Here is a 26,977-nt window from a genome sequence, read left to right as displayed (position 1 = left end):
GAAACAATAACCTAAAATGGGGGGTGGGTGGGTATGGGGTTCCATGTAGAAGGCAAATTGAGTCACTTGCAAATTCAGTAATTTTCAGAGTACATAGAACACCCATTTAACCCCTTCCTGAAAAATATTTTCCATGATCATATATATATATAATATATATATATAACATACATATGTTATATATATAACATATATAAGTAACTTAAATATATATATTTAAGTTATATATATATATATTTTAAGTAACTTGTATACATTTAGAAAACTGTATCCATTAGGAAAATATGTTCTCAAAGCATATTCTTTATAGGTGTGAAAATTGCACTATGTCATTAGTTGTGCCTGGGTTTTTTTTATCACCAAGTTTTAGGTATTTGTAGAATCTGGAAAATATGGAAAGTATTTTAAAACTGAAAATGATTTCTTATACCACCACCTAGACAAAACTATTAACCTTTAAATTGTTTCTGTACCTTTCCTCGGCTCTTAAAAAAACTGAGTCTACTGTGAAATTTCCCTTCTGCCCCTAGGCACATGGCTACCCACTCACCGCAGAAGTCTCATCAGTGTGCTCACTGTGAGAAGACATTCAACCGGAAAGACCACCTGAAAAACCACCTCCAAACTCATGACCCCAACAAAATGGCCTTTGGGTGTGAGGAGTGTGGGAAGAAGTACAACACCATGCTGGGCTACAAGAGGCACCTGGCCCTCCACGCGGCCAGCAGCGGCGACCTCACCTGCGGGGTCTGTGCCCTGGAGCTAGGGAGCACGGAGGTGCTGCTGGACCACCTCAAAGCCCACGCTGAAGAAAAGCCCCCTAGTGGAACCAAGGAAAAGAAGCACCAGTGCGACCACTGCGAAAGATGCTTCTACACCCGGAAAGACGTGCGGCGCCACCTGGTGGTCCACACAGGCTGCAAGGACTTCCTGTGTCAGTTTTGTGCCCAGAGATTTGGGCGCAAAGACCACCTCACACGACATACCAAGAAGACACACTCACAGGAGCTGATGAAAGAGAGTCTGCAGTCCGGAGACCTTCTGAACACCTTCCACTCCATCTCTCCCCAGTTTCAACTGAAGGGTGCCACACTGTCTCCTTTCCCTCTAGGAGCTCCTGCACAGAATGGGCTTGCGAGTAGCTTGCCAGCTGAGGTACACAGCCACACCCACAATCCCTCAGAGCAAACCTGCCAGCCTGTACAGCCGCTGCCAGAGCCCCTGGTCCCCCTCCCCCCGGTAGCCTCCCCGAGCTCTCCCCCTCCGTCCCTCCAGAATCACAAGTACAACACCAGCTCTACCTCATACGCCCCCCTTGCAAGCCTGCCCCTCAAAGCAGATACTAAAGGATTTTGCAATATCAATTTGCTTGAGGACTTGCCTCTGCAAGAGCCTCAGTCACCTCACAAGCTCAACCCAGGTTTTGATCTGGCTAAGGGAAGTGCTGGTAAAATAAACCTGCCCAAGGAGCTACCTGCAGATGCTGTGAACCTAACAATACCTGCCTCTTTGGACATATCCCCTCTGTTGGGCTTCTGGCAGCTGCCCCCTCCTGCTACCCAAAATGCCTTTGGGAATAGCACCCTCACCCTGGGGCCGGGGGAATCTCTGCCCCACAGGCTAAGCTGTCTGGGGCAGCAGCAGCAAGACCCCTCACTAGCCATGAGCACTATGAGCCTGGGCCAGCTCCCTCTCCCTCCCATCCCCCATGTTTTCCCAGCTGGCACTGGTTCTGCCATCCTGCCTCATTTCCATCATGCATTCAGATGACTGGTTTTTAAAGTGTACTTTTCTTACTCTGGAAGATGTTTTAAGAAGCATTTTAACCGTCAGTTATAATACAAGAAAAGATTTGGAAAGCAGAACTGGGAATATGGCTTTTTCAGTGATGACTGGCTTCAGATAAGAAAGTTCTCGAACTGCATGTATCGTGCCAATCTGTCCTGAGTGTTCATGCTTTGTACCAAATTTAATAAGCAAGTATTCTTTAATGGAACTGCAACCATTGTCATAACCGACATCCAAACGAGGGCTGCTATATATAGGTGTTTGTCAAATTGAGTTTAATCGTAAGCCATGATCATAATAATGTTAACTAAATAACTTTATGTGGCACTGCCTAGTAAGGGAACTTTGGAAAGGTTTGGATTTCTCCAAAATGGGAGAATTTTTTCAATAAGAAAATAACCTTTATATTGCATATTATAACTAGGCTGTGTATTTCTTTTCAGGGATTTTTCTACCTTCAGGGTTGGATGTAGTTTAGTTACTATTGCCATAGCCAACCTATAGTTTTACAGAAACAATTTCTTGTGGAATAATAGACGTCTCCATTTTAAACAAGCATTTTAAATGTAGTTTGAATATTTTCCACAAGATGCTACAATGTGAGTTATCACTTCATGTATCTTAAAGAGTAAACTGGTTGTCAGTTACATCTGACAGAAAAAAAAAATCACTGTGTAACCAGGTTAAGTGGTAAAATAATCCAGGCGTCAGTCAAATAAAAGCATTTTGCTGACTTTAATATTGATTATATTTTAACAGGAATTTAAGAAAATATTACTGGAATTTTAAATATATATATATATATTAAACAAGAATTTTCTTTGCTCTGTCTGGCTTAAAATACTACTCTGCTTAAGTATTTTTAATCACCAATAAATAAATGCATTTTAAATTCATCATTTAAGTCAATATTAGTTTTATTCAAAAAGTATAACATTTTGCAATGTAACTATAATCTATCTCTTGAATTTGGTATCTAATGAGTTTTAAAAATATGAAACCTAACCTTTTTTTAAAGCTCCTTTGTCTTTTGTGTTTAGAGGCTTTCTATATGAAGATATATCTTACATATAATAAACTCTACAAATCCTGAATATGGCTTGATTAATTTTTTACACAGAGCCGCCGCGCGTAACCATCCAGATTTAGATACAAAACCATTGCCAGCTCCCTCATGCCCTCTCCTGGCCATTACTTCCCCCGCAGAAACTACTATTCTGACCTCTATTCAGCATCTACTAGAAACCAACTCTTTTTTGAGTAAAATTATGATTTAATGTAGAAGCTTACATGCTTCAGTTAAATTCACAGCACTAAGAGCTTATTTCTAAAAATGACAGCATTCTGATCCTTCTATATTATGTAATTAGTTTCTGACGTATAGGTCAGAATACTAGCTACTGATGTTTAGTCTATCCTGGGCCCTTGTTACAATAGTGTTCACCATTAATTTCTAGTATAAATTTACTTTTCTTATTGGAATTTTTTCAGAAAGTATTTTGTCCCTCTGAATCTGCAAAGTCTATTTTTGTTTACCTCTAAATAGGGTGGGGGTAGGTAGAGAAAGGGAAGTCTTGAGTTCATGTGCCCATCAGAGAAGTTTGGAACCTTGGCTCACGGCCCTTACCAGTGATGCTGATGGCAGTAAAGGGCGGGAGGCATTCCAGACAAGCTACCTAGGGCCGGGCTGTCACTAGTGGAACTGACACGGTAGATTCTTAAACTACAGTTTAACCTGGGGATAGGAAATAAGACAAAGGATCATGGGTTGCCTCATCAGTAGAAATCCACTGCTCTCGGATGTCTAAAATCAGTTCCCAAATCCGCTGTTACCTCTTCAAGGGAAGGCAATCTCCCAGAGCCAGAGGAGAGCTCGCTCACCCCAGCTATGCAGCCTCCCAAGTTTCATTTAAGGAAGCTTCGGCAGACACTTACACGGCCTACGTAGGAGTCTTCAGTCAGGTCCAGGACACAAACCTGATTTACCTGAGCATGAAACAGCACTTGGGACCCAAAATGAAGATGAGAAGCATTTCAGATGTTGTGTTTGCTGCACTACAAGTAGAAGCTTGGGCTTCTACTTAGGCAGGAAAAATGGCTTTTAATTAATTCCTAATTAAAATTCCCCTTGTTTAAGAAAAAAAAATTATTAGATTGAAAAGCATGAGTGAAGTATAAACTGACCCTACAAAAAGAGTTTATTAATCCTTAAGGCAACAGAAAAAAGTAGTTACCATATCACCTTCCAACAGAGCTGTATAAACCAATGGTGAGATGAGCAGTTCACTTTAGATTTGGCCAAAATAAATGAAGGGCCTGGGGCCATGCAGACCTCCTTCCCACCCAGGTTATTGTAAGCTGTTCCCCCCACTGTCATGTTTTTCTCCAAAAGCCAACTGTGTGCAATGTATACGTGAGACAGTTCTACATGGTGTACAGATGGACATTTAAAATAGGAGTCATTACTAGTTATAGTTTAATGCTTATTAGGAGTAAATACCAAAGCTGGGCATTTCATGGCTACCAGGTAGAGTGAAGCTAGGTAATAAACGATTTACTTAATCAGTAAATAATGCTAGCTAACGCTCCCGAGACTATTTCACTAAAAGTTTCTAATATCGAAGCAACATTTTCTTTAAAAGCCTATTAAATGTCCAGTTAAAAAGCTGATTTAAGTGAATCTTTAAATCAAACATTACCATACAGGTTAATGTTTTAACGATTGCTTTGAATATTTTAAATGAAGTAAGAAAATTTGAAGCTAGTTTTTACTCATATATGATGTCTCAAGAAGAATCAGAGGCGTGCAAACAGATGTCTACCAATCCTTCCCCGCAGGTGGCATTCCTGCGTACACAGCCATCCAGGCTGATGAGTTTCAGGGAGCCAGTCTGAAAGCAGAAAGAAAGGCATTTACTAGAACTTCACTGTTTCCACACCGAGAACGTTAAATAACATAGGCCTCTTTAAATTTTTAGTTATTTTTAACAGACAATTTACAATATCAAAAAAGTCTCCAACTTGAGAGCAGTCCTATTCCATGTCAATCTCAGGAACTGTCCCTTTTTGGGGACAGTGTGTTTGGTAAAAGGGAGAAGGGCAGTAAGTGGCCTTTTAGGTCCAAAGGAAGACCCAATCCCCTTTCCTGTTAGGAATCAAAAACTGAGCATCCCTTTCAAACTATATGTTAACAGAGGAGTTTCCAGAGCACACGTTTTATTAACCTAATTTGGGGTTTGCCACATGGCTCTTTGCTTTGCCTGCTATGGATTCAGTCTCTGAAAGGCTCATTAACTGTATCTTGCACATTAGATTATCAGCAACACCTGGTTTAGAGGTTTCATTTTTTTTTTCCTTACCTGGCCTCGAGGAGTTAATCTTTTTTAGAAGACTTAGTAAATCCTTGTTTGAGTTTTGCTCCAGAAGCAGGGTCCACCGCTAATCCTTTGCAGACATAAACAGATTTGTTATTACGTAAAAGCAAACAATAGCAAGAAAAAAAAAGGGGGGGAATGATTATGAAATCCTCACATTGGATTCAAAGTCTCTATTCTGTTTTGTTTTGTTTTGTAGCTATAGACAAATACTCAGTCTCCACCGTGGGCCAAATACTAAGGAAAACCAGAGACTCTCTTAGGAGCGTTCTCCCTCCTGCCCCCCAGCCCTTCACTTACCTGTGGATGGGCCCCTGGACCGCCACCCAGGTGGCCCACCATTGATACAAGCTGACTCTCAACACCATTCCCCACCACTGCCTTGGCTTTCAAAATGTACCCTGAGTATTTCACGTCTTCACAATGTTTTGCCTGCTGTCAGGCTAGAAAAGTTTTGCTAGGCTTATGGAAGCATGAGAAGCCTTCCCTCCCAGGGTTATTGACATACATAGCAATGGACTTGTTCCACAAACAGGATTCTTTCCCTTTGCGTCCAGCAGCGCTGTTAGGTATAGAGAGGTAGGAGCTTATGGATATAGGCACACCACAGTCTGTTTTGGACCACATGGTATGGGACAGGATGCTCAGAGAAAGATCATTTTTTGTAAAAAGGAATAAGCCCCCTCTGTCCTAGAGGCCTCCGTTCTAATCAGTGTTTTATAAAGAGGTGTAACCAAACAACCCAAGGAAACTGAATCAAACTATCAGTGGACATGGGAATAGAAAGAGCTTTCGTGTTCATTTTACCCAAAGACCTACAAGTTTTATTTCTCACAAAAAATCAGCAACCAACTTTCCAAACTCAATACATTGACTACACAATTAGGTAAGGAGGGGACGCTCGTGCAGTGAACATGCTTAATGTGATGAAACCCCCTGGTTCCAGAAATAAAAGCAGAGCCCACCCAACACAGCTATAAAATGCAATTCCCTAAGTATTTGCCGCAGCACAGCTCCAGGTCCCAGCACACATTTTCGCAGTGATCGTCATGTCTCTGTCTAAAGGTGCTCGAGAAGCTGGCGCTCAGACGTACCTGCCCAGCAAATCATTGCTCTTACATCAAAGCCCTTGAGAAAACAGTCACCAGTAGATATCTGCTGACTAGGCTATAAACTCATTTCCCATCTGAACATTAGAATCTTCGTGGGAACAAAGGAAGAGCCGTATCTTTTTCTAAAGCAATTTCTTAATATATATAATTATATATATTTATAAGTACAAATATAAATTTTATATATATATATATAAAAACTATCTCCTTAGTGTCTCTATTTTCTGATCCAGTTTTCCCCAAGCAGACAAAGGTTTGGTTGGCTCTCTACCATTTCTCAAATTACTTGTGCAAGTTGCTTCACTTCTTTGTGCTTTCCTCACCTATAAACTAGGGATATGCATAGTATGTGTACCCCCTTGTATTATTGTGAAGCTTAATGATGATTAATAAATTAAGTGCTTAGAAGAATGGACAATTAAGTGTGGACTACTGTCCAGGAAGGGAGTTATTGACTATAGCAAAAAAGTAGAAACAATCTACCTGCTCCACATCAGGAAAACAGCTAAATAAGTTACATTGTATTCTTGTGCTATGACGCTGTTTTTAAGGCAACTCTTGCTGTAGGGAAATATTCGAAACTCGTCAGTGAAAAAAAATCAGGGTGTGTACATGGACTATGATCCTAACTTTGATAAAAGGAAAACTGAAAAAAAGGAGGATTATAGATAAGAAAAAAAAAAAAAAAGAAAAAAAATAGTGTTAACAGTGATCAGGTCAGGGTGTGGAATTATGGGTAGTTTTCTTTTCTTTATACTTTTTCTCCATGTTCCAATACTTTCTACAGTAAGCATTAACTTCTAACATGATAATTTTTGAAAAATGCTCCTTCTCAGAAGAAATTCCTGCAGGCTAACAACGGCCTCACTTACACAGCACCGGCATTAACCTCTGACAAGCCGCGTGGGCGCCTCACGGAGCAACGACGGCTCTCCCTGATCCAGGGCCTTCCTCTCTAACTTTAATTTCTGTTCATGCCCCAACTCTTCTCTGTGCTTTGGCCAAATGGACCATTTGTTTCCACAGTTTGTGCTCTGCATTCTCAGTTTCATATCTCTGTGCATTTCTTTTGCAACTTTTCTCCACTCGTCAAAAATCTAGCTTATCCTGAAAGCTCATCTCAAATGCCTCCCCTCTACAGAGTTTCCACTCATTCAGACTGTCACCGACGCCATAAAGCCTCCTGGGCAAAGTTGATCTCTTTCTTGTAATCCCTAGGACTTTTACATCCCACTGTTAAATACTGACGGCTCTCCCCCAGACTTTTTTTTTTTCAGTTGAATTATTTTCTTTTTATTAGCTTCAGGTATAAAAAACAATGTAATAGTTAGACATTTCACCCCTCACAAAGTGATAACCCCCTTCCCCCAATCTGCTGCCCCTCTGACATCACATACAGCTGTTACAATTCCATTGACTCTATTCCCTATGCTGTACTTCACATCCCGTGACTATAGATAGATATTAAATTATAGTTGACATACAATATTATTCAGCTCCAGCTTCAGGTGTACAGCGCAGTGGTCAGGCATCTACACCGTCCCTGAAATGGTCTCCCTACTAAGACATGTGCCCACCTGACACCCTACAAAATCTTTATTGATTGCATTCCCCAAACTGTCTTTCATATCCCGTGGCAATAGTGTAGTTACCAATTTATGCTGTCTAATCCCTTCCCTTTCTCCCTCATCCCCACCCCCCCTTCCATCTAGACCCTAGACTTTTCAGAATTCGTGGGCAGAAGAAACAAGCCTGGCAGCCGTATACGAGTACCAACTCCATGTAACATCGCATCTCTCTTTATCAGATTTTCCTGCACATAAATATCTTCTCATAAGACTCTGGGACGGATGAGGATTGTATCTCCCCTGACTGTGAATTTAGAATAAAATATTATACATGGGAGACACTAAATGCATATTTTACTCACGAGAGCTGAAGAACAAAAGCCACAGTTTTGGGGGGTTAACTACCAGTTAGATGAAAGACAATAAATAATAGGCTTTATTGCGGAGGGCAAGTGACACTAAGTGGCCTAAACTACCGATTGTCAATCTAGATACAGCAAAGCTGAACGACAATTTTTAAAACACCTTCATATTACAAACATTTTAATACTGACCAGAACAAAAACAACGGATAGTAGATGCAAATCTGATTCACACACCGGCCTGTTTACATTAGTAAAAGGCACTCAGTGCTTTTCTCCAAACCTTACACATTTCTGAGAATTCACCCCCACACCCCAACACCAATACACTTTTGCTTTCTTCCCAGAATGGCTCTGAATGAAATGTGACTAATTTAACGGCACACTAATCCTGGTGGTTTTCAGTTTTAAATGTAAGCACGTGAGGCCACTGGAAAGAATGAGAAATTAAACTGAAAATGCATCTTGAGCCTCAAATAAAAAAGTTGTCTCTTAACACTAATTAACATGGCACTTTTATTTATATGCCAGTGACTTAAGTGAGAAATTATAGAATCAGGATACCTACCTTGTCCCATCATTTCATTCAAAAAGTATTTACCAAGCCTCTCACTCGTGCCATGAACAATTCTAACAAATAGGGATATAGCAGTGAAATAAAAAACAGACAAAATAGACAGATCCCTGGCTTCTTAAAACTTACATTCATTTTTTTGGGGGGGTGGTGGGGAACAAACAAATATATGGGGGTGCCAAAAAAATGTATACAAGTGGACACTTTGGTCAACGCTGCTCAAGCAGTAGTTCTCCATAATCAGAAGTACCTGGATGCTGATGGTAACCACTTTGAGCACCTATTGTAATTGCAGAAGTCAAACGTGACTTGTACCCATCTTTTGTTATCGGTATGTATTGAGTATGACAATTTTAATAGTTTTCCTTTCTTAAAAGATGTATACATATTTTTGGCACCCTTTGTATTAGATGGCAATAAATGCTATTTTTTTTTAAAAAAAAAAAGGAAAAAAACTACGGAGGGAATTATGGAGACTTAATTTTAAATACAGAAGTTGGGTTCTCACTGTGAAGATGACAGCCAGCAAAAACCTGGAGGGAGGGAAGGAGTGAGCAGTGCAGGTTCATGGGGGAGTGTTTTGGTTTCCAGCCGAGGGAGCAGCCAGTGCAAAGGCCCTGAACCAGGGGTATGCAGGCTTGTTATGTTCAAGGGACAACACAGAAGGCCCTGGAGCTGGAGCTGGATTGAGAGGAAACAGTGAGAGGTGAGGTCAGGTGCAGGTACACGAAGAACCCAGTGTGGGCCATCTTAAGAACTTGACCTTTCACTTAGCAACATCAAAGTGGATATAAACCACCATTAACTAGTCACAAGCAAACCCAAGACCCTGTGCTTAGATCCGCTGGCCTACCCATCTATTTCCTAATGTATCAGAATGGTGTCTTTACAATGTCCTGCTTAATGTACCGAGACACGGGGCTTCTGAGTCATTTGGGACCTTTCCACGTATGCCTTGCTGCTGCTTTAAAGAAATCATCTACTTCAAGGAAGGATACTCTTATTTTCAACACTCCACCTAACATGCTGTCCTCTCCCATTCCCAATCTCTTTCCAAGTTTACTAGACCAGGGAATGAAGTTCTGAGAACCCATTGCTGTACTCAGATTGTACTTTGCACGTTGTCAGAATTATCTAATCCTGATGAATTAAGAAATATTCCCTCTTGGCAAATAAGCTTTGACCTCCAACTCAAAGGAGTGCTGTTCACTAGAAGGGAAACATTATCATACATTCTTTGAAAAAATAAGAAAAGAAACCATAGTATAAAGAAATTGCCTTTTCTGAAGGATACTAATCATTATACTTTAGAAAAAACTTCCTAGTGAAAGTTTTATCAGATGAATATTATATATAATTTGAATTATTCTGTTGGGTGTGAAAACCAAAACCTATCTCTCATTGTTAAGTTGTCACAGATCAGGAAAAAAGTAATGTCTTGGCTATGGGGAAATTTTAAAATATCAATTCAATTTTTAGCCGCTGATAAGCAACTCATGAGGAATTTAAGAACTAACAATAAACTTTTGGGTGTTGTTACTTTATGGACTGGCTGTTCTTACTATGGTTCTGATCATATCTTCCAAATAAAACTCCTGATCAGAGATGCCACGTGGTCATGAATTAATTCATGTTGCCTTCATACTGCATGCTGATCATTTATCAGTGCAGCTCAGTGAAGAGGAAGAACACAGTAGGTATCTAATCCAGCTCTGCTATTTACCGATTGTGTGCTTTGAACAAATAACCTATCTTCTCTAAGCCTCAGTTTCTCTTTATGCAAATTAAAACATTTGGAGGATTATTGAGAGAATTAAAGGAAATGGGTCTAAAATATAATAAGTACTGTAATGGTTGTGCCTTTCTGAAACTTTGAAGAAATTACTTAATTCTAAAAAGGTAACTCTCCCTTTTCTTTTTCATTTTTTCCAGCCTATTGCGATATAATTAAATGTAACATTACATAAGTTTAAGGTGTACAATATGATGATTTGATACACAAATATATTCTGAAATGATTACAATAAAATAATCCCGTCACCGCACATAGTTACCCTTTGTGTGTGTGGTGGTAAGAACATTTAAGATTTGCTCTCTTCACGTCTTTCAAGTATGTAATACAGTATTGTTAACTATAATCACCATGCTGTACATTAGATCCCCAGAATTTATTCATCTTATGACTAGAAGTTTGTCCCCTTTGACCACCATCTCCCCATTTCTCACACCTCATCCCCTACCCCTGGAAACCACCATTCTGTTCTCTGTTTTTATGAGTTCGACTTTTTCAGATTCCATACATAAGTGAGATCATACAATATTTGTCCCTCTCTGTCTGACTTATCTCACTTAGCATAAGTGTCCATCCATGTTGTCACAGATGGCAAGATTTCCTTTTTTCATGCCTGAGTAATATTCCATTGTGTGTGTGTGTATATATATATATCACATCTTTATCCATTCATTCGTTAATGGACACTTAGGTTCTTTCTATATCTTGGCTATTTGAAAAATGCTATAATATAATAATCATGGGAGTACAGCTATCTCTCTGACATAGTGATTTCACTTTCTTCATTTTTCAACACATCTGACACACTGTTATCTTCCAGTCTTCATCTCTTTTCAATTTTACCAAATCAGAAAATGATGTTTCTAGACCCTGCTGCTGTAATTGGATATGACTTTGTGGATTGTCAGAGCTATCTAGTCCTGATAAATTAGGAAATACTCCCTTTTGGCAAATAAACTTTAACCTCAAACAAACCCACATATCTTTATATCCAAAAGCAACATCAGATATCAGAGCTTTTGCCAACTGCCGACAAATCCCAAAGCCCGAGGCGGTCCCCGCCGACCCAGTCGTTTGATAGTTGAGTCGCTTTGACTCACCTGGCCTGGCTGGCGCCCCGCTTGTGGCCTCCAGGGCCCTGTTCTGCAGCAGAGCTCCCACGGCACTGGTTACAGTCGGTTCTTTTTTTGGACTCCTCTGTGCCCGACCCTACAGAGGGAGAGGGAGCAGCTATGTAATCTTAGGTAGCACACAGGAGTAAAGCATTTCCCCTTAACCAGCAGCATACTGGAGTCGTCTGCGGCGACCTGCGGCACCCAGGGGAAGGGGACACCCACACCCTGCACCTTAGTTAACCTGGTTCTGATGCTCCCTGTCTGGGTTTTGGAGCTTTCATTCCATAATCAAGCCTTTGTGGGAATTATGAGATGTTAATCCTGTAAAATTAGTTATATGGAGACATAAGAAATCACTTAATGTCAATAAGGATAGTTATGGAACATTTTAGTTTTTCATTACACTTGAAGATGATTTTGTTTTTAAATACATGAACAGAGAGAAGAAAAACAGACATTGGCAGGCAGCAAATGTTTTAAACATGGAATTCCAACATCCCCACACCACGCCCCTCCCTACGAAGCAGCAGTAGCAGAATAGTTACATGAACGTGGAATAAGGACCAAACGGTTCCTTGGGGGCTCCTTTTTACCTTGCTGCCCTGATCTCCCCAACATCTCCGTGGGTACTGCATAAAGATAACCTGTTCCTGCGAACGAGATTTCTACCTTGGGCAAGGGTAGCCATGAGATTTATAGCAAGCCGTCCATCCCCATCCAAACAGGGAAAGCTATTTCAGAGGCCCTTATTGGTCTTTTTTGGTTAAGGGTATAACACTTTTTAAAAGTTGATTTTTGTTTAAAATAGGAACACATGTCAGCTGTGCTGTTAACAGCCCTTCAAAACTGAAATGACCCCTCCCTTTTTGTTCCACTTCTGAATAAGCTTCACTATGAGGCTGGGCCCCAGAGCCGTGAAGCTGGCACAGAGAAGACAAGTACGGCTGTTCAGATACACTCGACAGTGAGTTTACTCAGAAAGCAAGCAATTCAGAAAGCAAGCAATTTTTCTTCTGTGCTTCCAATCACCACTTCGTTCTGGAAAACAAGGAGAGGAACGGGGCCAAGTCACTGGTTACACTCAGGACAGCCAGCTGGCCTCCTTCAGGAATAAAAAGCACTTCCGTTACTGCTTCCCCGTACTCCCTTTGGCCCCACACTAAATCCCCACTAGCTTCGTGGACTGGTCAGAAGAATCATTCGAAGAAATGTACCGCGCCCTTTACTGCTTTAGAAAGTACAAATAGAATTATACTTGGAAAACCTTTCCAAAATGAAGTTGAATTCAAGCCCAAAGCAGTCGTATCCCCTCAAAATTGAGGTGTCTATCCCACACACAGGAAAGGATTTACCAGAGAGGGGAAGGAGGGTGGGGTACCAGGAAAAGAGGAAGGTGGAGGAACCCCTGTGGAAAGGCCCTTTACTTATATTATCTATAGTCCTCCCAACAAGTCGACAAGATACCAATTAAAGTGTCTTAAAGAATTGAAGTAACTTGTCCAAGTTTGCCTACAGATAGTAAATTGTAGAACTGAAAGTCAAACCCTGACTGCTGATGGCAGAATCAGACTCTTTCTATACGGCACTGCTTCCCATACTATTTCAGGTATAAAGATTGAATCTCTACAACTATATTTATCATAACCACCCTGCCTGCTCCACGAACACACCTCCCTCTTGCCTCCTGTGTTCCTGTATCTAGATGTATAGTATAGTATTATTATCCGCCTAGACTCTGGAGATAAAAACCTTCTTGTCAACCCTGATCCTGTTTTACTCTATATCCAATCCTCTTTTCAATCCCATCCATTACTTCTTAAATTCTCCTGCCTCACCCATGCCCCCATCCGCCCTCTTACTCCAGTCCCTCATTCCTTCTCTGTTGCCATGGCTTCTAACTGTTCTCCCGCCAGTCCATCTTGAACACTAAATGCAAGTGTGATCTTTCTAAAAAAAAAAACCAATTCCGTGTCATTCCACTCTACACTGTCCAACCAGCTTACACGCCTATAGAATGACATACGAAGGTAATAATAGACAATGGACAGGAAAGCCAAAAAAGTCAGTGTGCAGAGAGAAGACAAAGTAGGTTAGTGGGAAGAAGAGGTGAGATGGAAAGCTGGAAAGAAGGACTTGCTGGGTTCCTGGGGGCTTTACACTTCTTGCTTGCAGGCCCCCAGGCTGGCTGGCCTCAGATTTGAGGGCATCTCTCTCCCCTGAATTCCCCGTCTCTGATCCACTTGAGTTAAAGCCCTTGTGGATCTGACGCCCTCCCTGCCTATCCCATCGTGTCACTTTCCCACAGGCACTCTGTGCATTAGCCTTATATGCTGGATTCCTCAGGCCACAAGCTGGGAGTGTTGTACATAATGTCCTTCTCAACTCCAGCTCTAGGCTGGTAAACCAGTCTGATATTTCAGGGAAAAATGTCTGCTCCTGTTGGAAGCCATCTATGAATCCTGGTGGCCTCTTCCTCCAAGGTGCTCCTATATATGGCAACTGCTATAATACATCTTCCTACTGTGTTGTTTCCAAGGCCCCGTCCTTCTTTGAATTACAAATCCTCAATCAGCCAGCATGGAGCACAGTGTCTGGTACAGAGTAGATTTTCAATAACTGCCTAATATACATGGAGACAGGGCTTGGAATCCATAGTCAGAGGGGTATGCTATTAGTGGAGAGGGTTCCACCCTTCTTAGATACTGGATTTCATGGAAATCTTCCTAAACATGTTTCATACTCTTAAGCATTCAGAGCAACTTAATCTTTTCTTGGTGTCTGAGCCATGTTTATAAAACTAACAGTTTTTATGCGATACTGTAAGTTATGCCCCTGGGACCTTTGATGTTTATGGAGCTGTTTGCTGGCTCCGTTTCTGTTTTTATAAATCTTTGTCTTCCTGGTCAAGTTGACAGTCTACTTATTTGTACCTATTCATAACAGTTGCTTCCATTTGTCCACTTTAACTTGCTGATTCTGTGGCTTTAAATAAAAGTCTGAAGACCCCTCTTTTATAGACCAAACCATGTGGCCTGTCGGAGTGACAGCTTCCCCCACTCAAGCCAGTTTCACTTCAGGTTCACAGTTCTTTCCTGTGTGGTTAAGGCTGATAACCATGGTTGGAAGGACAGAGTTTTACCATAATACTGCAGAAACTACTAATACTACTTACATATTCAAGTCTTCATCCTAAGATGCAAACACTTTTTAGAAATATGTTTTCTACAACAATAATACCAAAACAGAAATATTTTTTCTACAACACCCAAAGGTGGTGTAAGTTGGAAACGCAAAAGGAGCCATGTCCCGCGAGGATTAGTGACAGTGGCCAGCTATCACTATCCTTATATTTCTTAGGATGGGTAGATTTAGGTTCCCCATCAAACTCTACCTGCTTGTCCCAGGCATGTACGAGCACGAGATCCAACACCTGGGGAGAGATATTTACCTGCCCTCTGGATGCCAATTTGGTGGTTATCTGGGCTGGATCGAAGACTCGACGAGCAGACTGGTCCTTGCAGAAATTAATATGTCGATTGGCTGCATTTTCATTAAACCTCCTCATACAATACGGGCATTGAATGTAATCTGAGTGTAAAGATAATAACAGACGGCACTTAGCATTTCAAAAACAACTCTGAAATGAAATAAATAGGATATGAACTCAGCTCCCACATGAAAGAACAAGGTCTAAAGCTCGGGTTTGAGACAGCCTATTCCAGAGGGGAAGGCATGCAAGGGCTCAAATAAAGGACATGGCAGGGGGAAATTGTTCTACCTATGCACGTACTTATTTCAATTAAGAGTGTGCCCTTCAAGTTTACATCATGTTTTTTTGAAAATTAATTATACTTAGGAACTTCCCAATTAAATGAATTTTTTAGTGAATTCTTATTCTGGATCGCAGAATGTTAGCATTGATGATACTCATAAAAGCACCGAAGGTTCAGAAGCCCCGGTTGTGGTACTGGGTGGGACAGAAAGTCATACAGGAGTTAAGGGGCTTCAGAGGGAGAGAAGATGTTTCAAAATGTGTGTTTGGGGGATGGGATGGAAAGCCAATGTCACTGGCAGAAAGCCACTACTATTGCAGTGCTAAATTTTTTTTCACTGCACTCTAAAGTGAGGAGGAAAATCATACATTCAGGCAGGAGGCAGCCAAAGGAAAAAGGAAAAAAAGGTAGGGATTCACAAAAGAGATAAGGGAAAGGAAAGGTGATCAGAAAGTGGCTCCAGAAACAACTCCAGCTTCCAACGTTAGAACGTCCCAGGCAGCTCTGTAGGTACCAGGTCCTTTTCGTTGTGTCATACACAGTCGTCTCAGTTTGGCTCTGGTTTGCAATTACCAGATGGTGAGAGAAATGTGAAGTGAGAAAGATCTCAGGTCTTCTTAGAACGTGGAGATCTCACAGCAAAGGCAGCTTGGAGCCTACTCCTCTAAAGCAAGCAGACACGCCAGTGTTGTTTTATTTTGTTTTAGGCACCTTACCTTAAGGGATGACAGAATGGATATGAGCAACATAAGAGAATCACTTTCCATCCAGGAAAGATCTGACACAACACCAATCTTAAACTCTGTATGAAGTCTGGGTTAGTGGATAGTCAAAATTCCTACGTGTGTGGATGGGTAGTGAAGGCAGCAATGTCTTCAAAGTTAAGAGTCTTTGAAGGCCTCTTTTTAGGCAGTTTGGGGAACTTCCCATTTAAAAAAAAAAATTATTTCCTAAAATGAATACTCATAACATGTAAGAATTGGAAGAAACTGGAATGTAATAAAAGATTAGCACTTAACCAAACCTTGTATTTCACACTCTGGAAGGCAGTACTTAATCATTAATTAATTCAATACAGGTTGAATACCTGTTATGTGCCAGGCACTGTTTTATACTTGCGGATGCAATGTCCCTGAAATCAAGGACTAGGCATTCTAATATAGAAACATTTTCCCACAGTGATAAATTCCTTGAAAAAAATAAAATAGGACAGCATTGGGAAATGGTGAAGGCTCTGCAACCTGCCGGACTAGTTTTGAGCCCCAGCTCTTCACTTACTATGTGTGTGAACTTGGGCAAGTTACTCAACCTCCTTCAGCTTCAATTTCCCCAGTACCTGCGTATCATCTATTTCATCGGGCTGTTGTGAAAGTTAACTAAAATAATCCACACTTGGGTTTGGCACAGTGGGCAGGTAGAACATACTAGTACTATGAGGAAACAGGTCCAGCAAGGTTGTGTTTCCAACTACCAAACAAGAGTGAAACTGCTTAGAAAAGTAAAATAGAAAGTGCCATCATCATGCAGAACTCACGATGGTGTAGAAAACCATGTAGGACTCGGCTCTTGGCTTGGGTGTATCTTCAGTTTTATCCGCAGAAAGGTCAAGGCTTATATCAGAAATGCTGCTGTCATGAACCTACTCAGTTCAGGCAAAGACGTGATTATGGCAATGACTATGCCATACTTACTCTCGCTCGTTCATTCATTCATTGCTGCCCTTCAGTGTGTTTGGCACTGTATGCCACCACGGAAACAACCAAGTTGAACTATATGATCCCACCAACAAACACCTCAGAGACGACTAGGCAAAGAAGCAGACAATTACCACTCCGTGCAGTAAGGTGTGAAAGGAGGAAGCACCAGGCCCTCCAGGAACCCTCAGGACGGACATGAAGCCCTGACTGAAGGGGGCAGAGGAAGGGAACTTTACATATTCTGAGAATCAACATTTTTCAACAAGAGCAATCTGAGCACAGCATGACTGAGCCACATGTTCGACTCTCGGCTCACTCTGCGTCCCCTCTTCCTCTGTCAATACGATGTCATAAAAATCACTATGTACTATTTATTTCAATAGATAATGGTCTTTTTATGTTGGACGACCAATGGATTCTTATGAGGCCTATGGGGAAGATGTCGGATCTCATAAAAAATTAAAGCAGAAAAAGAAGCGTCATTTAAAAGTGCAAGCATTCTGGCCGGCCCGGTGGCTCAGGCGGTTAGAGCTCCATGCTCCTAACTCCGAAGGCTGCGGGTTCGATTCCCACATGGGCCAGTGGGCTCTCAACCACAAGGTTGCCAGTTCAATTCCTCAAGTCCCGCAAGGGATGGTGGGCTGCGCCCCCTGCAACTAAGATTGAACACGGCACCTTGAGCTGAGCTGCCTCCCGGATGGCTCAGTTGGTTGGAGCACGGGCTCTCAACCACAAGGTTGCCGGTTCAACTCCCGCAAGGGATGGTGGGCTGTGCCCCCTGCAACTAGCAAGGGCAACTGAACCTGGAGCTGAGCTGCGCCCTCCACAACTAAGACTGAAAGGACAACAACTTGAAGCTGAATGGCACCCTCCACAACTAAGATCGAAAGGACAACAACTTGACTTGGAAAACAGGCCTGGAAGTACACACTGTTCCCCAATAAAGTCCTGTTCCCCTTCCCCCAATAAAATCTTTAAAAAAATAAAAATAAATAAATAAATAAATAAAAGTGCAAGCATTCTATTGAGGACCCATGTCTATGTAGCCCTGTGAAATGGTGACCAAATGTCCCAGGCCTCACAGAAAACCCCAATTATAAATATTATACCACTTTCCCCATAAACTGTCACAATGTCCTGGAAAGTTGAATGATTTGGCACACTTACCTAACTCAGTAAGAATTAGAACAAATATATATACATGTCACAAAAACTGAGTCACAAAATAGGGAACTATGCTGGAAAAAACAAGAAAACTATTGCAAACTTGTGTGTATACTAGGCGATCTTATGTATCACTCTAGTTGTATCTCTATACATTTTCTATTGTTTAAGCCTAAGAATATATGGGCTAATATGAAATCCCTGAACAATCAAAATAATTGAATAGTAATGAAAATGTGCTGTTGTATATAACCGTTTTGCTTGGTGCATAAAATGATAATAAGGTAATAAGAAAGAAGTTAATTGTAAAGCAATATTTTAGCATAAAATGTAAAGGGCAGAGAAATAAATTGTATGCTTGACGAGGCCTTACAAAGGGGATTTATTTAAAGAAACAATAATCCTCACATTTTAAATCCAACATGAAAATGACAGAAATTTATATAGCAGGACATCTGACATGGTTTTATTTATTCAACTAAAGAACCATAATGTAGCCATTCAACCCTATAGCTTCTGCTATTAAAATGAAGTATTTCCCATAAAAGATGTTTTTGTTATATGAAGCTTGCTGCCAAGGTATTATCAAAATCACAGCTCTAGTTCTTTCTACTGAATATCTTAGTAGTAAAATATCTTAGTAATAAAATAACACATTATTTTAACTACATTTTCATTAGCACCCAGCAAAAGTAAAACACTTAAATTAATTTCTAGTATAAAAGCTGAATTATTTTTCAGATCAGTGGGTTTTTTGTTGTTGTTGTTGTTGTTTACTTTTATAAATGAACTTACATGAAATGAAATGTACCTATTTTAAAGGTATAGTTCAATAAGTTCTGACAAGTGTATATATTTGTGTAAATACCCCAATTAAATATAGAACAATTTCATCACCAGAAAAAGTTCCCTCGTACCCCTTTGAGTCAATATTATCCCAAACCCAGTCTCAAGCAACCAAAGATCTAGTTTCCTATCACTAAAGATAAGTTATGCCTACGCTATATAATTTCATATAAGAGAACATTCATGGTGTCACATGTGTAGCAGCAATTTCTTCTTACTGTTGAGTTGTATTCCATTTTGTAAATATTCCACAATTTGTTTATCCATTCACTTGTTGATGGACATTTTCAGTTGTTTCCAGTTTCTGCTATATAATTAAAGCTGCTAAAAACATTCATTTTAAGGGCCTATTTTCACCCATTTCCCCCAACTCCTTTCCTATCTGGCAACCCTCAAAATTTTCTCTGTATCTATGAGTTTGTTTCTGTTTTGTTCATTTATTTTGTTCTTTAGATTCAACATATAAGTGAAATCATATGACATTTGTCCTTCTATGTCTGACTTACTCCACTCATCACAATACCTCTAGGTCCATCCATGTTGTTGCAGATGGCAAGACTTCATTCTTTTTTATGGCTAATATTCCATTGTATATATGTACCACCACTTCTTTATCCATTGATGGATACCCAGGTTGCCTCCTTCTTGGCTATTGTATGAGTAAATAATGCTGCAATGAACATATGGATCCACATGTCCCTTCAAAGTAGTGTTTTGGGTTCCTTTAGATAAACACCCAGAAGTGGGATTACTGAGTCCTTCTTTGTCTCTTGTTATAGCCTTCGTTTTAAAGTCTATTTTGTCTGGTATAAGTATTACTGCCCCAGCTTCTTTTGTTGTTGTTTCCATTTTCATGAAATATCTTTTTCCATGTCTTTAAGTCTGTGTGTTTATGATCTAAAGTGAGACACTTGTAAGCAGCATATATAAGGGTCTTTTTTTCTTATCCATTCAGCCACCCTATGTTTTTTGATTGGAGCATTTAATCCATTTACATTTAAAGTAGTTGTTGATAGATATGTAGTTATTGACATTTTATTACTCATATTTTTTATCTTTTTTTTTTCGGTTGTTCTTCTTAAAGAAGTCCCTTTAACATTTCTTGTAATACAGGTTTGGTGGTGGTGATGAACTCCAATTGATTTTTCTTGTTTGGGAAACTCTTTATCTGTCCTTAGATTCTAAATGATAGATTTGCTGAATAGAGTAAACTTGGTTGTAGGTCCTTGGTTTTCTTCACTTTGAATATTTCCTGCCAATCCCTTCTGGCCTGCAAAATTTCTGTTGAGAAATCAGCTGGAAGTCTTATGGGAGCTCCCTTGTAGGTAACTAACTGCTTTTCTCTTGCTGCTTTCTTTCTCTCTTTCTCTCTTTCCCTCTCTCTCTCTCTCTCTCTCTCTCTCTCTCTCTCTCTCTCTCTCTCTCTCACCTTTGGCATTTTAATTATGCTGTGCCTTGGTGTGGGCCTCTTTGGGTTCATCTTGTTTGGGACTCTCTGCACTTCCTGGGCTTGTATGTCTATTTCCTTCAACAGGTTAGGGAAGTTTTCAGTCATTATTTCTTTAAGTAGGTTTCCAATTCCTTGCACTCTCTCTTCTTCTGGTACCCCTATGATGCAAATGTTGGTATGCTTGATATTGTCCCCAAGGCCCCTTAAACTACCCTCATTTTTTTTTATTTTTTTTCTTTTTGCTGTTCTGATTGGGTGTTTTATGCTATCTTATATTCTAAATCACTGATTTGATGCTCTGCTTCATCTAATCTACTGTTGATTCCCTCTAATGTATTCTTTCAGTTTTTGTATTCTTCATTTCTGACTGGTTCTTTTTTGTTTTCTATCTCCATCTTTATGTTTCCTATCTCCTTGTTGCAGTTCTCACTGAGATCATTGAGCTCCTTATAACTATTGTTCTGAACTCTGCATCTGGTAGATTGCCTGTCTCTATTTTTAGTTCTTTTTCTGGAGCTTTGTTCTCTTCTTTCATTTAGGACATGTTTCTTTGTCTCCCCATTTTGGCTGCCTCCCTGTGTTTGTTTCTATGTGTTAGGTACAGCTGCAACATCTCCCAGTCTTAGTAGAGTGGCCTTATGCAGTAGGTGTCCTTTGGGGCCCAGTGGTGCAGTCTCCATCACCTGAGCCTGGTGCTGCAGGTATGTCCCTGTGTGGGTTGTGTGTGCCCTCCTGTTATAGTTGAGCCTTGGTTGCTGTTGGCACATCAATGGGAGGGATTGACCCTCGGGCTAATTTGTTGTGAGGACTGGCTCTGACTACAGGGGAGGAGCTGTTGTGCAGGAGCTGACCCTATGGAGCAGGATTTACTTTAGCAGAGCTCTGCCCAGTCTGCCCTTTAGGTGTGTTGTCCATGGAGGCAGCCAGGTGGTACTTCAGACACTGGGTGTGTGGGCCTGGGGCCTCCTGAGAGGGGCCCCACCAAGTTCAGCCCCAGCCTGTGCCCTGCCTGGAGCCATCTGGAATGAGCCACAAAGCAATCTGCAGAAGGCCACCACATGCACTAGGTTTGGAGATGCCTGAGAAAGGCTAAGCTGTGAACCGAGGCAGGGTGCTGCTAGTGCTGGGCTTGGGGCTGCTTAGCAAGCAGTATGGGGCACACTGAGGCCAATTGCTGCTTGTTTGGGGGTAAACCTTTGATAGATTTTATGAAAGTCTACAGCATGAGACAAGACAGGTCATTTGCATAGAAAAGACTTGGGTGGGCCTGCAAGTTGGCTGGGGGCAGGGTCTCAGAGCATCACCAGGGTGGGGCCAATGGTGTTATCTAGGTTGACAGAGACTCAAATATGGGTCTGCAGGCCAGAAGGGGGGTTGGGATCATTAAAGAAATAATGGATTCTGCTAGCACTTCTGTTTGGGAGAAAGCTGCTCCTCCAGCCCATGCCATGAAGCCAGACAATTCAGTTTCTCCCTGTATGTCCCTGGCTCCTTTCAAGCTGCTGCTCCTGTAATAGAGCTCAGAGTGAGTGAGTCTGCCACCAAATAAGTGTATGTACAGGCCCTTTAAGAGAAACATTTGGGACTCCAGCTGTCCTCTCACCCAGTCACAATGTCTGCTGGTTTTCAGAGCCAGAAGTGATGGGAACTTCTCTCCCCAGCACTGGGCTAGGAAGCTTTGTGTGGGGCTGGGATCCCTTGCCCCTCCAGGGGTATCTCCACAGCCCAGATATCCCTCCCGATTGTTAACTTCCACACATGGGTGTGGGACCAACCCACTCCACATCTCCCACCAGTCTTGACCTGGCTTCTTCTGTGTGTCTTTAGTTATGGGACTTCTGTTCAGCTAGACTTCTGGCAATTCTCAATAATGGTTGTTCTGCAGTTTAGTTGTAATTTTTATGTGGTTGTGAGAGAAGGTAAGCACAACATCTACTTATTCTACCACCCTGACCCAGCTATAGATTTTTCAAAGATGTCCTTTATTGTAAAAGTTCCCTTCTATTTCTACCTTTCTTTTTTTTTTAAACATGTATGGGGGTTGCATTTGTCACAGGCCTTGCCTATATCTGTTGAGATGATCATATGCTTTTAAAAATAAAAATATTTAAAAATATTTTAACAAACTTTAATTTTAAGAAAATCAATATGATGAATTACATTTACTATTTTCCTGTGTGTTGCATGCCATTGAGTCATCTCTGACTCCTGGTGACCCTATGAATGAGTGATGTCCACAGTGTTCTGTCCTCACAGTCCCACTCAGCTCCTGTAGACTCATGCCTATGACTTCTTTTATGGAAATCCATCTCATATTTGGTCTTCCACTTTTCCTGCTGCTTTCTATTTTTTAGCAGCATTATTGTCTTTTCCAGAGTACCCCGCTTTTTCATGATGTGCCTGAAGTAGGACAGTTTCTGTTTTGTTATTTTTGCTTCCAGTGATGTTTCAGGCTTAATTTGCTTTAGGACCCACTTGTTCGACTTTATGTGGTTCAGGGTATCCATACAGCTCTCCTCCAACATCATATTTCAAATGAATCAAGTTTTTTCTTGTCAGCATTCTTCACTGTCCAACTTTCACATCTGTACATAGTAATTGGGAATGCGAGGGTGTGGATGATCTTAGCCTTGGTCTCTAATGACATGTCTTTGCTCTTGATGATCTTTCCTAATTCTTCTATTGCTGCCTTTCCAAATCTCAGCCTTCTCTTGATTTCTTGGCTACACACTTCATTTGAATTAATGACTGAAAGAAGATAAGCAAAGTCTTTAACAATTTTTATGTCTTCATTATCTACTTCTTTATCTATTTGATGTCTTCACTGAAGTTGTATATTTCCTCTGTGGTCATGATTTTTGTCAATGTTCAAATTCAGTCCTGCTTTGGCACTTTCTTCTTTCACTTTCATCAGAAGTTGTTTCAAATCATTGCTACTTTCTGCCAGTAAGATGGTATCATCTGCATATCTTAAGTTATTGATATTTCTTCCACCAATTTTCACTCCTCCTTCTTGAGCCTAGCCCAGTTTTTCATGTGATATGTTCTGCATATAGATTAAACAAATAGGGAGACAAAATGTACCCTTGTCTGACACCTTTGCCGATAGAAAGTTATTTTCTTTTTTCTACTTAAAACTACTTCCTTCCTTCTACTTAATTTAGGTGTCATTTGTTCTTTTTCTAACTTTTTACAGAAGAAGTTTAAGGTAATTGACTTAAACCTTTCTCCTTTTCTAATATAAGCATTTAAAGCTATAAACTTCTTTCTAGGCATTGTTTTAGCTGAATCCTATAAATTTTGATATGCTTTCATTACTGTTCAGTTCCAAATATTATCTAATTTCTCTAGTAATTTCTTCTTAGATCTATGGGCTATTTAGAAATGAGTTGTTAATTTCCAAATATTCAGGAATTTTCTAAATATATTTTCATCATTAATTTCTAATTTACTTCTGCTGTGGTCAAATAACATAATCTGTATGATTTCAATCCTTTTAGCTTTATTGAGACTCACTTTGTGGTCCTGTAGCTTGTCTATCTTGGGTGAATGTTCTATACGTATTTGAAAAGAATTGTATTCTGCTGTTGCTGTGTGTCACATTATAGTTACAGATGTCAATTAGGTCAAACTGGTTGACACTGTTGTTCAAGTTGTCTATATTCCTGATTTTCCTGCTGCTTATTTTATCAGTTACTAAAAGAGGAATGATAAAATATCCAAATATAATTGTGAATTTGTCTACTTTTCCTTCCAGTTTTGTCAGTTTTTGTTTCATGTTCTTTGCAGCTCTGTCACTAGGCACATTGACATTCAGAACTGATAGGTCTTTTTGATGAATGTATTTTTTTAATCAGCATTTCAGTTAATAATAAATGCCCTGAAGTTTACTTTGCCTGATATTACTATTAGGCACTTCAGTTTTATGATTATTTGCATGTATATCTTTTTCCATGCCTCAAACATGCTAGTCTCTAGTTGCTTTGACATTGCTGGTGTTTTATTTTTTCTCTTTTTACCTTTTTATCCGAGAAGAAAGGTACAAATCATAAGTATATGGCTCCATGAAATGTTTGCAAACTGCACACACCCATATAACCAGCCAAGATCAAAACACAGTGTTTCCAGCAATCTTTCTTGTGTCCCCTTCTGGTCCTCCTCACCCCACTAAGGAAAACCAGTGCCCGACTTCTAACCTAAGATTCAAACTTGAAGATTATAAAAAGTTTAGTTTCTGTTATACATTAATCAGGAAATCTGCATTTCTGCCATCCTTTGAGAAATTAGATCTGGCAATTCTGGATGTGTGTTCCTTTGAGGCACCAGCCTGCTGAAGCAGGAGCAGCTGTCCTTTGGGGAGGGTGTCATCTCTCCAGACCCACACAGCCCACCTCCTCATTCTGTCACTTGCCTGGCCTGCTTATTTGTCTTTATATTTAAAGTATGTTTCTTCTGGAAAGTAAATAATTGGACCTTGCTTTATTATTCAGTTTGACAATCTCTGCCATTTATCTGAAATAGATCATTTCTATGCAACTGTCCATATAATTAAGTTTATCATCTGCTATTTTTCTTTGTTCTATCTGTTCTTCATTCCTTTTTCCTCTTTTGGAATGATTTTTTTTTTCCATTTTATCTCCACTCCATATATTGTCTTATTGGTTATATGTTAATATTTACGAGTATTTACTCTAGGGTTTATAATAGTCATCTTTACTGTATAATACTCCACCTTCAAGTAATCTATACCTATTCATGTATAATGTGAACCTTTCAACAATATATGTCCATTTTCCTTAACCTTGTTGTACTGTTTTCATACATATCACTTTCACATGTTATAATCCTCATAATATGCTATTATTTATGCTTAAATAGTCAATTAATAACATCTGGCTAACATTATACTCAATGGAAAAAAAGACAAGAATGTCTTCTTTTACCAGTGATACTTGACATAGTATTGGAAGTTCCAGCTAGAATATTTAGACACAGGAAATAAAAGGCATACACATTGGAGAGGAAGAAGTAAAATTATCTCTTCTTTGTGAATTACACCATTCAAAAATGGTGTAATCTTATATGTAGAAAACCCTAAAGATGCCAGACTCCAAAAACAACTGTTAGAACTAATAAGAAAAATTCAGCAAAGTTGCAGTATACAAAATCAACAAATAAAAATTACTTGTATTTCTATACAGTAAGAATGAACAATCTGAAAAGAAAGTTAACAACTCAATTTACAATAACATTAAAAAGAATAAAATACTTAGGAATAGACTGAACCAAGGATTTGAAAGACTTGTACACTGAAAACTATAAAATGTTGCTAACAGAAATTAAAGAGAACATAAATAAATGCAAACTCATCCCCTGTTTATGGATTGAAGGACAATATTGTTAAAATGACAACAGTACCCAAACAATGTACAGATTCAAGGCAATCCCTATAAAAACTCTAATGGCATTTTCAGAAATTAGGAAAAAATCCTAAAAATTCATGTGTAATCTCTAAATTCCCCAAATAGCCAAAATAATCTTGGGGGACTCACACTTCCTGCTTTCAAAACTTACTACAAAGCTACACGAATCAAAACTGTGGTAGTAGCATAAGGACAGACATATAGACAAATGGAATATAATAGAGAGCCCAGAAATAAACCCTCTCACATATGGTCAAACTGACTTTTAATAAATGTGCCAAGACCATTCAATGGGTGAACAATAGTCTTTTCAACAAACAGTGCTCAGAAAACTATTAATAGATAACCACATACAAAACTAGATACCCAACTTCCAATGAAGTTGGGATTTTACCTTACACTGCATACAAAAGTTAATTCAACCTGGATCAAAGACCTAAAGAGCTAAAACTGTAAAACTGTTAGAAGAAAACATAGGGCAAAGGCTTTATGATACTGGGTTTTGCAATGATTTGAGGGGTTTGACATCAAAAGCGGGGCAATAACAAAAAAGATAAATTGGACTTGATCAAAATTAAAAACCTTTTTGCGTCAAAAGATACCATCAAGAGAGTGAAAAGACAGTTTACTGAATGGGAGAAAATATTTGAAAATCCAAATCTGATAAGGGGTTAATATTATTAGGTTGGTGCAAAAGTAATTGTGGTTTTTGCAATTATTTTTAACCGTTTACACCTCAATTACTTTTGCACCAACCTAATAATATTAATTTAATTCAGTCCTAATTTCTAATTTACAGAAAGATGAGGGGATAGAGATGCATGTTAAACACTAATATGACTGAAAATACAGACATATTTAGAATGAGACATTCTAAGAGGATAATTGCCCTGGTAGGGGTAGTGTGCAGATCAAAAGAGACTAAAGAGACAACAAAAG

At 39.8% G+C, this 26,977-nt stretch overlaps 2 protein-coding genes across 15 annotated transcripts in view; one reads left to right on the top strand and one right to left on the bottom strand.

The window, feature by feature from the left end:
• Positions 1 to 2,880, top strand: part of PLAGL1 (PLAG1 like zinc finger 1) — a 66,316-nt gene extending 63,436 nt beyond the window's left edge. For 10 of the 14 annotated variants that reach the window (XM_033101251.1, XM_033101260.1, XM_033101186.1 and 7 more), the window contains one exon: positions 531 to 2,880. In XM_033101251.1, the coding sequence (XP_032957142.1) occupies positions 531 to 1,770 (1,240 nt within the window). In that variant the 3' untranslated portion in view covers positions 1,771 to 2,880. The remainder of the gene's footprint in view (positions 1 to 530) is intronic. The other 4 variants (XM_033101302.1, XM_033101279.1, XM_033101295.1 and 1 more) reach the window with 1 other exon arrangement.
• A 1,670-nt stretch (positions 2,881 to 4,550) lies between these two features.
• Positions 4,551 to 26,977, bottom strand: part of ZC2HC1B (zinc finger C2HC-type containing 1B) — a 36,346-nt gene continuing 13,919 nt past the window's right edge. The window contains exons 5-8 of the mRNA XM_033103514.1: positions 15,134 to 15,273; positions 11,671 to 11,779; positions 5,148 to 5,232; positions 4,551 to 4,679 (exon numbers count right to left, since the gene is read on the bottom strand). Coding sequence (XP_032959405.1) covers positions 5,162 to 5,232; positions 11,671 to 11,779; positions 15,134 to 15,273 — 320 coding nt within the window. The 3' untranslated portion in view covers positions 4,551 to 4,679; positions 5,148 to 5,161. The remainder of the gene's footprint in view (positions 4,680 to 5,147; positions 5,233 to 11,670; positions 11,780 to 15,133; positions 15,274 to 26,977) is intronic.

This window comes from Rhinolophus ferrumequinum, chromosome 3 (genome assembly GCF_004115265.2).
Source record: "Rhinolophus ferrumequinum isolate MPI-CBG mRhiFer1 chromosome 3, mRhiFer1_v1.p, whole genome shotgun sequence".
Classification (NCBI taxonomy): Eukaryota; Metazoa; Chordata; class Mammalia; order Chiroptera; family Rhinolophidae; genus Rhinolophus; species Rhinolophus ferrumequinum.
Note: the sequence above shows the minus strand (reverse complement) of the source record. Positions and strands in the feature narration are given on the sequence as shown.